This window comes from Centruroides vittatus, unplaced genomic scaffold, assembly GCF_030686945.1.
Source record: "Centruroides vittatus isolate TY-2023 unplaced genomic scaffold, ASM3068694v2 contig_1388, whole genome shotgun sequence".
In the NCBI taxonomy this organism is placed as follows: domain Eukaryota; kingdom Metazoa; phylum Arthropoda; class Arachnida; order Scorpiones; family Buthidae; genus Centruroides; species Centruroides vittatus.
This window is the reverse complement of record NW_027120871.1, coordinates 548,798-567,775: the sequence shown is the minus strand read 5'-3', so window position 1 is coordinate 567,775 and position 18,978 is coordinate 548,798. Positions and strand designations below refer to the sequence as shown.

The 18,978-nt window shown below is 33.6% G+C and overlaps 1 protein-coding gene across 1 annotated transcript in view; it reads right to left on the bottom strand.

Annotated features, from left to right (window-relative positions):
- Window positions 1–506: 506 nt before the first annotated feature.
- Window positions 507–18,978, bottom strand: part of LOC136968077 (uncharacterized) — a 69,646-nt gene continuing 51,174 nt past the window's right edge. The window contains exon 4 of the mRNA XM_067262038.1: window positions 507–619. Coding sequence (XP_067118139.1) covers window positions 539–619 — 81 coding nt within the window. The 3' untranslated portion in view covers window positions 507–538. The remainder of the gene's footprint in view (window positions 620–18,978) is intronic.

Genomic DNA, 18,978 nt, shown 5'->3' with positions numbered 1-18,978 from the left:
GATTATTTTACCGTGGTCCTTACACAATGCCAACATAGATTTATGGTAATACCATTTAATAGTCAGCTTAAAAATTAGCAAATTAAAATTTTCTAAACGTGTGTAATTGTTTAATTATATATTCTTTATTAATACTTATGTTTTGTTTTTCTTATTTTACATTATAGGGTAATTAATTAATATCTCTTTCTCCTTCTTTCGAGTGGGGAATTTCCAAAACTCCCTTTTTAATGTGCATTCGCATGGAATATTTAACTATATACTAAATTTCAACTTTTAACTCTTAACCGTTCGGGCTCGGTGCTTATTGTTATTATTATTATTATCAACTCAACTCAATTATATTATAAGATAAATAAAATATTATTCGAAAATTTCATTCTAATTTCAACAATTAAAATCATCACGATACGAAAACAATGTGACAAGTAACGATAATAGTTAATCTAATTTATCACAAATAAATAAATTAAGATTTATTAATTAAAATGTTCTGAAAAAAATTATATTCAAAACGATAGATTCTTGAGTTCAATTCTCAGTAAGAGCAGTTTTTTTTCGTGGAAACGGTCCTCAAATTTAAGAGACCCGAATACACAGAATCCAGAGCGCTAGACATCTGCAAATTCAAATTTTTATAGATAAGTATTAATATATTGAAAAAGTTTATTGACTCGCATACCTTGACAGGAAACTTCTTGGTAATATCGAAGAAACCGTTGACAGATAAACATAAAGATGCCTTCCCAAATCGTTTCATAAAATTCACAATCTGTACGAAAGTTCATAAAATTATTTTATGCAAATTAAAAAGTATCGCAAATTCTACTTTATAAAAGGAGCTTTACTTTTAATTTCTGTTCCAATTTCAGATCGCATTGAGCGAATCTTCGAATGTCCTGAAACGATGTTTGCATCTGAAAGAAAGAAGAAAAACATGTTACAAGTAGAGTAAAACATAGAATAGAGCATTTAATGCGATACAAAAATTACAATAGATGTGAAAGTGGATAGTAAAAATCCTACTAAAACACAACCAAACGATATTGCAGACACAAATTATGCACATGGAAACTCTCAATGCAAATTCCATTTTCGAAAAAATCAGAATATAATAAAGTAGACTGCTTTCCATTATTATACAACTGTACAAAATTGTCAATACGTAATTAAATGGGCCATTCACTTGGTTCACACAGTTCCAAAGTTCGTTGTGTTGTATCATAATTTCTTCTAATTCTGTTTCCAAATTCGCATCATTCATTTTTAGGAGTTGCAGATTTTCAGATAGCTTCTGGAAAATCTTTATTAATATGATTGTTAACAAGAAAAGAAACAAACAGAGATATACTATTCCACCGATAATTAAATTACTGAAAATTCCAACTTCTACGCTGCAAAAAAGTGCTTCTTGCCGGTATAACTTTCCTTCTTCTAATACAGGATAATAATAAAGATTATTGAATACTTGGCCACAAATAGTTAAACATACAACAATGACAGAAACGGTAATTCTAGTGTATTTAATCACGTCGTACAATTCTTTACGACAGAAATATTCCGATTTCGTCAATTTAAACTTCGGGGTTAATTTTACTCTTTTTGTAATACTGAAAGTGAGAGCGAAAGTTAAAACCAAAATAGCAATAGCCATTTTGGCAAAGATGACGTTATCCTTGATTAATAAGTACAACGATTGACAAGGAATCGTCTCTGACAAAACCGGAATTGTCATGGAAATCATCAAACAGAAATGCATCCAATAGAAACATTCGATGAAGAATGAATAAAGTTTTGTTATAATTGGGTGAACATTAACATCATTTCGGTGGTGGCAGGAACAAGGGACGAAGAATGTATATCCGTAAACTTTCGCTATAGAGGTAAACGAAGATAAAACGCAGTTCAAACATATCTCTTCTTCTGTGTTCAATTCATTTCTTTTTCTGTTGTACTCACTTTCGGTTTCAATCTTTGCCAAAAAGTTTTTCATTATTTCGTAACACTCACGTAATTTTATGCAAATATAATTAGAAATTTAAATTATACGTTCGTTAGATTATTAAAGTCAAGCGTAAAGATGTTACGTGTGTCTGTAAAATGAAAGATTGCACGAACTGCGTGCAGATGAAAATGCAATATACCCGTGTTACGATCAATTTAATGATTGTGCATACCAAACCTGAGTTTGGATTTGTCCTTCATCGTAATTACAGTAGTGTAGTGAATTCAAGGTTAATGCAATAAATATATAGCATATTGTGTTTCCACACGGAATCTAAGCATTAATAACTGTAGGATAGTAAACAAAGGTAGATTTATGTTTAACCAGAAGAACCGATGCTAAATTACGATGAAATTTTAATTTCGTAATTTATATATTATATATTCAGAACTCATTAATCAATTGAGTACTTTTTTGTTTGAAATATCTTTAACTAATAAGCCGAGATTGGGTATCTTTATCCTTTTATTTTAGGTACCCAAAATGCAATTCGGACAAGTAATTCTTAAGGAAGTTTTAACGATCAGTTCTATTAAAGGTAGTAAATTGTCTGATCATAATAAACGTAATCGCCAACTATTGACCGATTTGATAAAACCACTAAATATTGGTAGTTGATCGTGTGGTTCGTGCTTGCCAACGGAATGACCATGTGGAGTTTTACGGGTTTTCTTTCTTTAAATAGGGGCCAGTTTCCCTTAAATGATCTTCCGGAAGTTACTTCCCTTCGCTTTTGGCAGATCGTCCATGTCTCGCATTACCGTAACCAAATAAAGTAAACATAATCAAAATAGAAGCAATTCATTAATAATTTTTCAATTCATTTATCAATAAACCGAATCCTCTTTTTAATAAATCTATCAATGAATAGGTTCGCTCGTAATACTTATATTGAAATGGACTCCCATCGTCTTGGCTTTCAGCTAATGAGAAGAGACAACAGCTATTTTTACTTTAAACGTTGAAAAGCACGACGATCATAGTCATTAGATTGATTTAGAAGTCGTCTGAGCTTACGATTCTGACGTCAGCTCTGGGTAATCTGGGATGAAATTTGGGAAAGCGATGACAGAAATATTATGGGGTGTGGTCTGACCCCCACATGTCAGACTCCATCTATATCAACCGATCGCCCTCATTCTGTGCCTGGCCATACTTACGATGGGCATAATTAATAAAGTCTCTCTTAGTACCCAAATGGCAAAACAGTCAGAAAAAAGGGCAATTATTATAGTACTTATATTTAGTTATACTTTTTATAATAGGAGTTGAAGTTGAAATTTGGTACACGGGTAGGGTACATCATGAAAACGTACACTAAGAAGAGATTTTTCGAAATCCCCCCGCGGGAAGAGGGACAGGATTAAGGCCTTAACCTGAAGAACACGGCTGTTATTATACTAATTTTGATCCGGATTTTTGCCTTTTTACTGCGTTTTAACAGGGTATGACTTGAGAATGCGCGTTTAGAAGGAATTTTCAGAAATTCCCCTCGGGAAAGGGTGAGGGTAAAGGATTACCCCGAAGAACTCGGCTTCTACTGTACTATTTAGATCAGTGTTTCCCAACCTTTTTTGTGCTATGCCCCACCTAAGCCTTTTTAAAATTCTTATGCCCCCAACATATACGTTGAACTCTTTTGGAAGATCTGTCATTCTCGTGTTCGTTGAAGTTTTTCTTGCACTTAATTGCTACACTGTTTTATTGTAACCACGTGAAACCCAATCTTTTCATCAAAGTCTCTTGAACTTTTCAGTTGTTGCGAAATGCAACCTGGAACACCACAACTCACATCTGCCCATCTCGAAGTATGGGCAAAGAATGTCCTTTCTCCTCTTTCACAGGCCTCAGGGCCTTGTTCATCTCTTTGTTCTCAGTGGTTCCCAAAATTGTTAATCCCACCCCAAGGGAAAAGGGTTATAAAGGGAAGTTCTAGAAGGAAAGGGAAACAAAGAACAAAGAAAATTAAAACTAACTTAAATCAATATTTATAATAAATATGGCATACAGCGGCTATACAATTAACTTAAACTCTGGACGAGTCCATTTTCGAATTGGCCCCCTTAACAATCAAATTGCCTCTCTGTGGGGCGTGGGCCCCACGTTGGGAAACACTGATTTAGATGCAATTTTTTGCATTTTTTCAGAAAATCGAACCTATCGAACCTACACCCTTGTAAAAATTTTGAACCATATTTGGTGTTCTATCGTATTTATAATTGACACAGGGAGAGCATTAGCATAAGATCGCTTTAGCCGAACTCTTCGTTTTAATGTTTGATTTTATGTTCGAATTTATATTTATGAATGATTCTGGAAGATCCAGCTTATTTGGAAGTAAGTAAACCGAAGAAAAACCCAGAAAAAATTACGAAAACGTTTGTTATTTAATACTTAGTGGTACTACGTACGGGTTAGTAATTGCAGTGAGTCTTAATTATCGTTATCCCGGTGTGGTAATCAGATATCTAAAAATTCTCTGGTTAGTCTCGAAAGAGAGGGGGGCGTAATTTTTGCACCCGTTCAAAATGGGTAAGATCGGCTATAATATAATAATGTTAATCTTTGCTAACGGTGCTTTTTGCCCGAGTAACGCCGGACTCATCTGCAAGTATTACTATAACATAGATATGTTAATTCTTAATAAATAAAAGCAGAAAAAATAATATTAATCTTTCTATTCCAAAGAGCTTCTCAAACCAAAGTTATTTAATTTGAAAGTTGACTGAGATTTCTTTATTAAACTAATATTTGCATTTTGCATATATCAGTACGCTTTATCAATTTGGTTTTGGTTTTTCTGTTTTAACAGATGATTTAAGCGATTTTAACTTTTTTGTTTTTTGTAAACTGTTTCCTCTCTGTAGGCACTAAGAAAGCCTTTTTAAGCAAGCCCATTATGGGTTCGGCCAGGCACACAATTGGGCGGCCGGGTGGTAAGGAACACTGATATATCCGTATAAACCACCCCCGAAAAATTCCTGGAGATTTTTCGGCCCCATTGGATTTGATTCCGGGAACCCCAGTGGGGCAGGCTGCCACCTTAATTGCTTGGCCATCCGGCCGTCTTTAACGTTTCCTTATGCTATTTTCGATGATAAATTTACTATCTGTTTTTAATACAGTGGGTGATCGGTTAACGAACATAATCCGTTCCAAGACTTTTTTCGCTATCCGAATTGTTTCGTTAACCGATTATCGATTTACCATAGGCTTTTATGGGAATTTGATTAATTCGTTCTGGAGACCACCCAAAATAAAAAATATATACTATCTTACTACCTTTATTTATATGTAATGATAAAAATACATATATACACAGTCTTGCATTTTTATTAGTCATGTTTTTTTCTGTTTGTGGGGTTAAAGAATATGTCTAATGTCGATTGCTTTTCTCTCTTCTTCCGGATTTTTCACAAGTAATTAATAGCATTGTAATTGTAGAGATCCTCAACCCTATTAACCTCACCCTGGTTTGGATGCCATTATAAGACCGTCGTTCTGACATCCTCCCACTTCTTCAATAAATGTTGATAGCAGATATCGACATTAATTCTCTTATTCAGAAGAAAACATATTTCTCCGAGTTTCTTGATATTCATTTAAGAGTGATTGTCAAACTTCTGTCTTGAGATCAGTTTCAGGTTCCATTATGAGTTATTCAATGTTCTTTATTTTTCAGATGTAATTTTTTACTTTTTGAGCTGCTTGAGTCTTCTTGATAATACAATATCTTTCTTAGATAAGATTGAACTGCGGCCTACTGTAGACCTGTTCGAGCCATACTGCCCAGCAACATCAGACATCGTCTGCCCATTCTCACCTTTCCAAAATAAAAACCGACCCGAAACTTAACGAGTGACAGCTCGACAGTGTTGCGAATACTACAAAAAAATTGTTTGTCACAAAAATTTTAAATGCTGGAATTACAAGGAAGAGTTTCAAAGCTCGGAAAAATACTTTCCGATCAGTATATACCAGCTTGAGCGTCGATGTCGACGTCTTCCGCGCTCCGAAAAGTTTCAAATTGTTGCCTGAAGACAAGGGAAGACCAATCGGTATTCATTATTTTACGTCGCTTTTTTTGTTTGTTCTGTGGAGTGTTCGTTATCCGATCATATGTTTGTTGTCCGAACATAGAAATCTTTCGCGAAAGTGTTGGTTATCCGATTCGTTCGTTAACCGATCAACCAATGTATTTGAATTTGTTTCTGTAGTGTACCACACTTTCTCTACTGTGGGGTATAGAGGGGGTACAGTCTCGTGATATAACGTCATCGCTCCGCCCAACAAAACAGTCGTCCGCCATATTGGTTGGTGATTTCACGTTACCCCGCTTGATCACTTTATTACATCAACTTGGAAGAAAGGAATTATACTGGCTTTGCAGCCGATTTAAAAGATCATGATTTAATAAAATATAAAAAGAAAACTTTTTTTATTGAATTGGATCCATAAGAAATGAAACAAACGTATTTTTCATCCAACAATTTAACCACGTGGCCAACTATAGAACATGGAGACAAGTAAATTATTTGGAAACTCTTTTACATAAAAACTTCTCATTAGCCAATTCCAACATGTATTAGTCTGGAATTGCTATTTATGTTATGATGGTCTTGATAGATATTTGTGTTTATACTGTATGGGTGTATATAGGCTGATGAGTTTTTATTCCCGAAATGCATTCTAAACGAAAAATTTGATTGTGGTTAATTAAAGGCTAATTTTTATAAAAATTTAGTCTATTTTGTTCCAGTCAGTCCCTGATGTAATAAGCCCTCCAATTTATTATAGCCACATTTATTAAGCTAATTTATTTAATCTTAATAACAGGTTGTTAGAGACTTGCGCAACACAAAACCATAGTGACAAAAATAAATTTAATGGTAATTATAAATACAATTTAACTTAAAATGTGACTAAATATAAAATTACATTCATCTTTATATTAACGCAGTTATGTTATGGGTAATGGAAAGTCTGGCATGAAGATACGCACCTTTCCTACAAGCAAAATTAGATCATTACGAATAAAATACCACGATGAACAAATCCGTTTCAACTAATTATGAGCATCGAGTAATTTGTATGCCTTCATCTGATCCAGTGTGACAGGTTGTTAAAACCAAATAATTTACTTTTCTCCATGTTCTATAGTTGGCCACGTAGTTAAATCGTTGGATGAAATATCCGTTTGTTTCATTTCTTATGGATCCAATTCAATAAAAGAAGTTTTCTCTTTATATTTTATCAAATCATTACCTTTTAAATCGACTGCAAAGCCAGTAAAATTCCTTTCTTCCACGTTGACGTAATAAAGTGATCAAGCAGGGTAACGTGAAATCAACAACCAATATGGCGCCTGTATATGTGAGTGGAGTCATATGACGTCACGTGCACTCCCTTTATAGACATTCTTTATCTATTATTATTACAGTGGTGTCTCATATAACGTACTTAATCCGTTTCAGGTGCACGTCCGTTAAGTGAAAAGTCCGTTATACGAAACGCATTTTCCCATAAAAATACATTTTAAAACATCTGATTCGTTCTGCAGCATAAAATAACCGTACTGTACCATTAAAAAAAATGAAATAAAGCAGTCACCGATTATGCCGGGCAGTCAGATGTTGTGAGGAGGAGGTGAAGAAAACACTTTCTTCACACATTCATACAGACACACACTTTTTACACATTGCAGCGGGTCTCTTTTTATTGTTTTTTAATCGGAGTCATATTCAGGAGAGGCTACCGGGGCTTGTAGGGTCAACTCCTCTTAGTTCCATCCTTTGTTTTTTGGCAGATGGCTTCTTGAAAAACATGTCCAAGGTGGTCTGTTTTTCTCTCTTCTTCAACACCTGTTTTCCAAAATACCTACATCAAGAAGTTATTCTGAAAAGCCAAGAAGGGGAAAACATCTAAAAGTAGTAGATTGTCAATGGCAACGGCAAAAGAGTGGAAAAATCATTCGCACTTGATCGCAGAAAGTCCGTTGCTCGAGTCACGTAACGGCCAAACAGAAAGTCCGTTGTTTGCAGCGTCCGTTATTCGAGGCGTACGTTATACGAGGCACCACTGTATTAATGTACAGTACAGTACATATTGGCTTAATAAAATGTATTAGTCAACTTTCAAATTAATTAAATAATTGTAGTTTAATAAATCCTTTGTAATAGCAAATTTGATTAATTAATTAATTAATAACTATCAAGAATATTGCATTTTTATAGTCTGTCTTGACAAGATGATTTGTTGCATAATTCGTTGCAATCTACTTCTCAGATAAAATGAGTGTTCTCGACATAAAATACATGCACATACTGTAATTTACTGTCCTGTCATCTTCATTTCCGATCAGTTTACAGGCCTGTAAATTGGCCGAAAACATTTATTGTGATTAAAGTAATTGCTGGAAAAGCACGAATGGCGTGTTTTTAATTCTATCGTCGAATTTCAGGTTATTAAAATGGAAAAAATTTTCAGTTGGCTACTTTTGGACTATTTTTTAGAAAATTTTTGCCTACAAACACTAATATCATCTGGCAACGTTCAGTCAGAATTAGGTTAACAGGAAGGTGGACTTCAACACGTGAGTAAACTTATTCTAGTTTTTTGTTCGCCACAGTTTCTAGTCGAACAATTGACGTTTTTAGTAAGTACCTGTTCATTTAAATATTCTGCATATAATGATTTCTATTTAAATTCTAAACGAAAATTTATTCGTACGGTGAGAAACTACCTGTTATAATTATAAAGCTGTGGTTCTTAACCTTTTTATACTCGCGGCCCACCAAATATTTCATAATTTTTTTATAATAATTTATATTTGTTATATTATCTATAATAAATTGATTTTTTTTATTACTGCTTTATTTTTTTATATAATAATGAAATAATAAAGTTATGATTTACATTTATCTATTTAAATAACATTCAAACTTTACAATTAAGCATGAAAACTCATTAATTTTTAACAAAAAATAAAATAAGAAACATGTCGATAAATCGATCCAAAGTCGATGCTAAAACTAAACTAAACTTGTGGTGAAGATTTTGCATATCTTTTGCAAAAATATTTAAATTTTCAAAGCCTACTACTAAGCCTACTATTTTTCCTAATTATTTGTAAAATTCCAAGCATTAATAGTTTCTTAGAATTGCTTTGTATTAATAGAAGTAAATACTACGGTGTAAGTAGCATATTTGCATTTATTTCTTCTGTACTAACAAAGTTGTATGTAGGAAGAAATAAATAAATAAATAAAAACTAAATAGGAAAACTTTATCTTTCTTATTTCACTTTTCAATACGATATTCGGTTATACATCAATTTTCTTTTTATTATATTCTGAAGGAAATTTTGCATAATTTGGCGGCCCTCCGGCAAACTTCTTACGGACCCCCAGGGGCCGCGGCCCCCTGTTAAGAATCGCTGTTATAAAGCATAAGCGTATACAGTTAAACCTGTTTTTATGCGGTCTTTTTTCGTGCGATTTTTTAATTGTGCGGTATAGTCGGCGACTAGTCTCGTGCGTTTTGTCATGTCTCACGTTGACTTATTATAGCTAAATAAACTTATTATAGCATAAATGAACTTATTATAGTAATATTATTGCATGAATATGCGAAAAATGAAATAATTTACTTTTTAAGTCAACAAAACACCACCTGGACAAAAATATGTAAAACAGACGATAGACGAGACGATGCAGTCAAGTGCTGACATCTGTTGTCAATAAATTCTACGTCTGTTTTAATTACGTTAATTAAACCTTTAAAGTGCTTTTACATTCCTGGACCATTAATTAAGATAAGATTCATTTCAAAGCGTAAATTGAAGGTACTGTATTATTTACGTATTTTCTAAATCAGATTCCAAAAGGTTTGGCGAGATTTTAAATAGCTGCCAAGCCCATCATGATTTCGTTTAAAAAAGCAATTCCTAGTTTTTTCGTACGGTTTTGAGTTATTTTCTATGTGAGACTTTTTTTATGCGGTCCCTATTTACCGCATAAAAAATATTTTTTTAATTGTGTTGCAAAAACTATATTTTATAGCCAGTGGTGAAGTTTCGTGCGATTTTTTATGCGTTTTTTTTATGCGGCCTCTATCCACCGCATAAAAACAGGTTTGACTGTATTTGAAAATTATTAATAAAAAATAATACTGAAGTCTGTCCGATGGAAGAGTATTTTCCTTGTAATGTAACATAAGAGAAGTATGTTGATCAATTAGATTTTGCACCCAAGGGATTTTTATTTTTTCACTTTTTTCAACGCTTTTATACTTCACGAGCCGAAAAATGTAAAATTTTTCTTTACAAAATTGTGTTCGCGTGGGTGTGTATCTTCCATTAATATACAGTATAAGGGTCGAGTCATAAACTCCGTATGGCCGTACCGTATTCCGTCAGAAAAGTTAGGATCGATCAAACTTTTACGGTAAGTATATGGAGAATTGACCAACTGCGCATGCGCTAAGTCTCCCTCGGTCCATATATAATCGGAAGTTGTGCCGGAAGCAACCGACGAAACTTTGACAAATTGGTTGAAACGTAACTTTTGACCGACAATGCTGCTTCTGAATAATATAAAATTTTAAGATGAGAGTTACTTTGGTCAAAAAAATAGAAAAATGATAAAATGAATAAATAATTATAATATTATATGTGGCAACACTGCCGGCATGTGTGCAGTGGGGGTACGGGTGTTTGAAAGGTTTTCTTCCATAAAATTAATTGATTCTAGACTAATTTGACTCGACCATTTCCAAAACACACACAATTTTTTAGGAATAATTCGTATAAAATATGCTATAAACAAAATATTTTAGAAATACTTACCGAGTGTGCACCGTTCGAATGAACCATTGCTTAAGCTTGTTCAGAGTTTAAAGTGGCTTGCTTTTTCTCGCTTTTTTTACTTTCCATGTGGAATTTTTTTTTTCGTAAATGCTCTCGGGTGCGAAATAGCGACCAGCACGCCCCCATACGTGTTATCGTGTGACCGTCTACACATGTACTATACGTGTATATAAGCTAACATAACGAGGAGCTTCCCAAGGTTTGCTACTCTGCACATGCTGTAGGAATTTGCATGTGCATATATCCTTGTGAAATACCAGTCTCGGCGCCGCTTCGATACAATCACATGGCACTAAGGCATAAGGCACTAGTACACCTATAGTTCGGTGTTAAGAGTGATTTTTGTACGGAATTATTTTTAGTATTTGTATTTATTTAAGTGCAGTGGACAAAAGAAAAAAATAGATTTTATTTAATACTAGCAGTAGAAACTCATGTTTCAGCAACGGAAAATCGTATAGAATCCAATACTCTGAAGTAAGTTGCTAAGCAAACTTTTTTTTCCCAACGGTCTTTCTACTATTCTTCTTTAGCTTAAACGATGACATCACTCGTTCTTGACTACCGTAGATAAACTGAAAATAATAATTGTTGAGCGATAATAAATTTGATTTCTACTGTTATCATTAAATAAGACGTTGTAGGACATTCGTTTAAAAGCTTATATCTTTATAGCATTCTGCGAAATTATTGATCGAGCGAACCTCGTGCCAGAAAGTACAAGATTTTAAACTAGTATCCTAAATATAGACTATAAATAACTTTTGTAGAGACAATCTTTAGACAAAGACAAAAGTTTGGTTTTAAGTGGGTGCTTATGTATTTGGCATGCACCATGGTTTTCTGCTTTCTAACGGAGTTCTTCATTTTTCATTTCGACAGAAACTATAACCTAAAGTAAGCAACTAAACCACGAGCTGGGCAAAGTGCACGCTTAAGGAGGGCTGGCTTCTTAAAACTAACTCAAATCATTTGTGGTGTTAACTTGGGGACGTAAGTTGTCTAACTCGGCGCTTTTCTGCACTTTATGTGCAGAAAAGCGCCGAGTTAGACAACTTACGTCAGTGAAATCCAAAAACAGTGAATCCAGTAAAGTTTTCCATGCAATCTTCCAACATTCAAGCTACAAGAAAAACATAAATAAATGCTATGAAGCGTTTGGATCCAACCAGTTAAAACCCGTCACGCGTGTGCTCATTCGAATATAAATTGTACACCCACAGTTAATCGTGCACCAAATGAAAAAAATAATTTGTGAGTATATAGCATCGAAAAACCGCGATTTTCACTTTAATCTAGCTTTTCGATGTGTTTCTAGTCAAACTCATTCAAAAATATATTTAATTTAATTATAATTTACTAGCAGATTTTAATTTTCTAATACTAGAAGGTAATTAGCATAAATCACATGGTGTCATGTTTCATCTTCGCTCCTGTTCAAATTTATGGTCCTAGAGTCTAGGACAATAACAACTTTTTACAAGTTTCCTTACCTTGAAAGTTTTAATTATTTTTTTCGATTTTAATTATTATTAATTAACTTTTTTATGGATTTTCATATATTTGTATTATCTGAAGTTGCAGATATAAATGCATATGTTTTTCTTAAATTTTAAAATTCAAAATAAATGAAATATTATCGGAAATGCTAAACTATAAGTACAGTGTGTTTTACACTATTATTGCAAACAGATATAGTCAATTATTTTATAAACATATTTATGATTGTAATTTTTAAAAATTATTTAATTTGATGCAACGGGACGTGCTCAGAATCGATTAATTACTGTAATTAATTAATATGTCAGCAGGACTCGATTCAATTACATTTTCACTTCAGGATTTTAATTAGTTTGTTACATTGTGTGAAAAATTTCATTAAAATATGTCTATTATAATTAATAAATCTATATAGGATTAATATCTGTGTGTCTGAATAAAACAAAACCATTATAAAAATAAAGTGTTCGTTGCGTCTCGATCGTTTGTAAGTGAAATTTTACGATTTTTGTTTTTTAAAAACTGAGATTTTTATTTATATTTTCTGTAATTTGATCTGTAAATGCGAAAACTAAACTTATCAAATATCAACTCTCTATAAATAATTCCATCATTTACTTATTGATGTCATATTTGTTAAATTTCACGGGATTGTATTATTTTTTAACTTCAGGGTAGTAAAGCTTTGTATATGAAATCCGCAAAAGTACTGTGCTGGTCCCCTACTGTGAAGGATAACAAACTCTTAATCGTTTTATTACTTTTTCGTAAACTCCTTTTGGTTAATGTTACCTATGGTTCCAAAATGGCGGCTCGTCTGTGATTCAAGAAAACAGTGGAGATGCACGTTCTAACCTAACCTAACCTATTCTAATAAATTTCCATAATTATTACCAACCAAATTATTAGAATAGGTTAGGTTAGGTAGGTTAGAACGTGCGTCCCTACTGTTTTCTTTCTTCTGTTTCTTTGAATAACAGACGAGCCGCCATTTTGGAACCATAGGTAACATTAACCCTTCTTTCTCTGTCCTTTCTATGTGGAGTCCAATTACTAACAAATTGTTTTATTGTACTCAGGGGAATTTTTATTCTAGATTTGACAATTAGTATTGCCAGTAATGAATTCTGCAATTTTATTTTTAATCATTTCAAAAATATTGATAAAAATCACCAAATAAATGTTTGAGACACAATTACTAAATGGTATTGCTACGTAATGAACATAAATTATAATTGTTGCAAAATTGGAAGTGTTATTTCTTATCATGCAACTGATCGGGAGACAGGGGAATTACACTGAAGTGAGGAAATCGCCGCGTTGTCAAAACAGCTGCAGATAACTTATTTGAAATCAATTGGGATTCATCTTGTCATTAAAACCAGGAGAAAAAGATGGAATGTATAGCATTGTGGTAAAGTTTAAATATTCTACATTGTTATGAGCAACAATTGTGATTTAATAAAATAAGTTGTGAGGGTACAGCACTCTCGTGCTGCGTGAAAATTTACTGCAGGTGGTGGTAACGTATTGGTTTTTGTAAAATTTCTCTGGAAAACAAAGTCATAAGTTTAAAAACTATTGTAGGAATTGCTTCAGAACATAAGAGTTGATGCATACTAGAAAGCCTGGACTTCAACTGTTATTTATTTTTCAGAAATTTGATTAAAAAAAACATGTATTTGCTGGATACATACGTGCCTACGATGCGAGTTAAAAAACAAAGCTTTTTTTATATATTAGTCTTCTTGCATTTTTACATTCATAAAATTAAAAAAAAATACAAAAATTATATTAGACATGGTGTCATAAAACTATATAAAATGATTAAAAAAAATACCAATAGAAAAAATTATTTGCAAGTCAAATTATAATTCTTTAGAAGTTATTTGCTTTAAAATAACACAATTATAAGCACTTATTTGACCTGAAGAATTCTGCTGGAATGTCAAAATACCCAACTGTCACTAATGTAGTCAAAGGGTTGTTGGCTCTCAGTCATGGCAATGCAGATGTTGAAAGAGGGTTCTCCATTTCCAGATGGATTCTGACAAAAGACAGAGCCTCTGTCAGAACGAATGATGAATTCATTGCTAATAGTAAAAGATGAAACTGTATATACAACAGTAATGCCTTTTTGGTGCCAATAACAAAGAAGTTACTTGGCTTGGCTCACAATGCATATGCTACTTACAAGACCTTTTTAGACAAGTAAAGTAAACTGAAAGAAGAAGCAAAGCACAAAAAGAACGAGAAGGAAGAGAGAGAAGAGGATAAAATAAAAGCACTTAAACAGGAGAAAGAGAAAATTGATACTCCTGAAGTTGAGCTGAAGGGGATAAAAAGAAATGCAAAGAAAAACGAGGTCTAGAATTTTTGAAGAAGCCACTAATAGACTAAAAATGCTGTTGAGAAAAACAAACAACGTTGCAAGAGATAAGTCTTGCCCAAGGGCTATTGGTAAGTGCGAAGAAAATTCAGTGTGATGAACAAGAGAAAACAAGAGAAGCGTAAAAACTGCAGCATGACTTAAACAAATGAAAATCTTTTTAATTACAAATTTTTTAACAATAAATCAAAAAATATACCTTGAAATAAATGGCATTTAAAATTTGGCATGTTGTATGGAGGCACATTCTGGTAGTTATGTTACTCTTCCATTTCCTTTGCTATATAACTATGGGAACTCCGTACGGGCACGTGAAAACTTAATGCAGGCCTGTTCTGGCTTAATGCAGTCTTACTGGATACTTTTCTGAAGTATAACCTCAGGTTAACTATTTTCATATTTAATTTTTTCAGTCCACTTAATAATCAATCTAATATCATATGCAATGTTATTGATACAAAATGTGCCTGTGTTTGTGAGGTTTTTTTTAATAACGCCTCTTTTAGTTCACTTTAACACTTAGCTTTTTTAGCTGTTTTTCAGTGTGAACTCACTTTTTCACTGCCATCATTGCTTTAAGCCCTGCTTGTTTTCGTCGCGGAGCGGCACATCGGACGCGCACGAAATGTCACGTGACATATGTCTGTGCTATTCCGTCACGTGACTACTACTCTGATGCATTTCTGTTCTTTTTGCACTACACTTTTCAGTAATTACGCGTTAGATCAAAGCCGTCTTATTATTAAAAACGTAGAGTAAAACCAGCAAAACTGTAATGAATTGTAAATAAATAAATATAGTAAAATGACTAAATACTGATAAAAGAAATAGCCAAAGGGTGTACCTGTAAAATGAAAAAGTAAAACTTGATCAGAGCCGTAACTAGGATTTTGGACGCCTATGGCCAGGAATAAAAATGGCGCCTTTTTAATTTTTATTATTAAAAAAATAATAATTTTATTCTAAAAAATGCTATTGTAAAAGAGTTATCTGATGACATTCAAAATACTATATAAATATAAATATAAAAGTTTTTTGTGTTGTTAATTTCGAATACATATTATTCCGAAACCTTCTCGTTGGCGCCTTTATTAAATCGGCGCCTATGGCGGGGGCCACATTGGCCATATCCTAGATACGGCTCTGAACTTGATAACATATATATTAAGAAAATGACAAATAAAAGGAGTAAAAATATAAAAACAAAAAGAAAACCTGGCTAAAAGCGAGGTATAACGTGCTTCATTAAACAGTGGAGCACATCTTAAAATGGACTCTCCTTATTTTTCTAGTGATGTTTGGCAGATATAACTGGTGACATCGCCAGTGTTTAAATTCATTCGGTTACTTTCGTTTAATTTAATAACTTCAATAGGATTTTTTTTAAATAATAGTTTTCTTTTTTTAATAATTTTGATGCTGTCTGTGAGATCTCGCAACCATTATGATTACACGGCGACTGCTCTATTAATATAATTGTACGTCACAGCTCATATTTTGTTTTGACATTCTCCAGTCTCATTCTTCGTTATTTTGGTTTTTAACATTCTTCCAGTCTCATCCACGTAATAAGAATCTGGTTGACAAGTACAAGTGAAGATACAAACCAAATTATTATTAATCATTACATCCATTTATCTATTAATTCATTCTCTGATTTTTAAGAAAGTTTTGATTGTTTTGTTCAATGTGCAGCAAAAATAATCTATGATTTTAATATTTTTTGTATGTTTTCATGAATAACTGGTGTGCAATCTATTTTTATTGTATAAATTATTTGTTTTAGATATTGTTTGTTTTCTAACGTGATTGTGAAAGCAATTGTCAATAATTGTGTTGGGATAGTTATTTTCTGTAATGTGAGGAATATGTTAAGTTTTGGTCTGTTATATTTCTTGTATGTAATTTAATTTTGTTTGTATACATATTAAATATATTCTTTTCTATATACACAGTCGTACTGAAATAGTTCTTTCTTTTTTTAATAATTTTGAATTTTGATGACGTTTCCGACGTCACAGAGCTTAAAGTACTTTTTGAAAGTGATAAAATCTTTGAGCTGTGTGTCTAAAACGTTCAACACAACATTATTTTCTATTTCAAGGCATACATTATGTTGTACATTAACGACTTAGTGAAGTGTTAATTGAGGATCGAGTAATTTCATGCTATAAATCAGTGTTCCGCAAAGTGTGCCGCGGTCAATAGTTGGTGTGCCGTGGAAAAATGTCAAGTTTTGTGAAGATAATGCACCTACACATAGCTGAGAGTTATGCGAACGAAGCGCTTCGTTGCACGAGGAGCGGGACAGCCCACCCGCGCGCCGCACGCATGCGCGTGTCAATGTGATATTGTAAAGCTGCCCCCGCTTAGTCATCGTTGTCACGCGCTTTTGTAAACTGAAACAAATCGCTTTTCGCCAGTAACCAGCCGCTAGTTTGTGAATGTGTCGTCGCGAACGTAATTGACTTTCTTTATTACAAATAAATAGACCTTAATACATGTATGTGTATATAAATTCCTTAAACCTACCGCAAGTTCGTCAAGTGAAACTAATGATTCCCAAGAAGCAGAGTCAACGAAGAAAAAACCTAAGCTTGTTAATCGAAAATATGATGAGAGCTATGTACGTTATGGCTTTATATATTGCGGAGACGAATCATGCCCAATCCCAAAATGGAGAAACTTTGGGTAATAATTCGATGGTGCCCAGTAAACTTTTACGACATTTAACTACTAAACACCCATCAGTGGCTCAAAAAGACAAAGCTTTTTTTCAACGTTTGAAAGACCAGTCTAAGAAACAGGTAACTCTTATGAGTTCGTCTTTCAAAACATCAGACAAAGCGCAGAAAGCAAGCTACGTGATCGCTAATATGCTTGTTAAATCCAAGAAGCCTCATTCTCTCGCTGAAACTTTAATTTTACCTGTCTGCAAAGAAGTTGTCAAGATTATGATTAGCCAAGAAGCCGCTAAGGAAATCGAAAAAATACCTGCGTCAGCAGATACGATCTCACGTCGAATTAATGATATTTCTAGCGACATTCAATCAACGTTAATTGAAAAATTAAGGCTTAGTGGAGTTTTTGCGCTACAAGTCGACGAGGCTACCGATATCAGTGGTCACGCGCATCTCGTATCAAATGTGAGGTACACTGACGAATATGAAATAAAAGAGGACTTTTTATTTTGTCTGCCACTACCTGGTTATACCACTGCAGAAGAAATATTCAAAGTAACAGACCAGTACTTCAGTGAGTATAATTTGGAATGGCACAACTGCATAAGCATTTGCACGGACGGAACAGCAGCTATGACGGGAAAAATTAGGGGATTTATAACCAGGGCTTCTGAAAAAAAACCCTAATATTAAAAATGTACATTGCTTTTTACACAGGGAAGCACTGATGGCGAAGTCTCTGCCTGATGAATTGTTGTCTGTCCTACAAGAAGTCGTCAAAATTGTCAATTACATCAAGTCGCGACCGCTGAACTCTCGTCTGTTTAATGCAGTGTGTCAGGAAATGGGAGCAGATCATCAGTCACTTCTGTTTCATACAGAAGTACGATGGCTTTCTCGCGGAAAAGTGCTTTCTCGAATTTACGAGCTAAAAAATGAGACCCAGACGTTTTTAGAGGCCTAGGGTTCAGATTTTACTTTTCTGTTTAAAAGAAAAGAATGAGTAGCAAAACTTGCATATCTGGCGGATATATTCGCCAATTTAAATGAGCTCAACAAAAATATGCAAGGCAGGAATTCTAATATTTTAACGTTATCGGACAAGATTGAAAGCTTTCGCGTTAAGTTGGTGTTATGGATCAGCCACGCTACCGATGGTAGTAATGAAATGTTCCCAAATGTCATGGCTGTCGATTCAGAAAAAAAGTGCAGACTTTGATAATGAAACACTTGGAGCTATTAGGAGGAAAAATGAACTTTTATTTTCCTAAGTGTGACCTGCAACTTATGGACTGGGTACGAAATCCATTTTCAGATAGCATTTCCATTGGACACCTACCGATAAACGAGCAGGAAGAATTCATGGAGCTAAAAACTGATCGGACATTAAAACGAAAATTTTCCGAAACACAGCTAGCACATATTTGGCTGCATATAAAAAATGAGTATCCACTGCTTTCAAAGCGTGCTATTGCAATTTGGTTACCATTTGCCACGACCTACTTATGCGAATTGGGGTTTTCAACTCTCACTACGA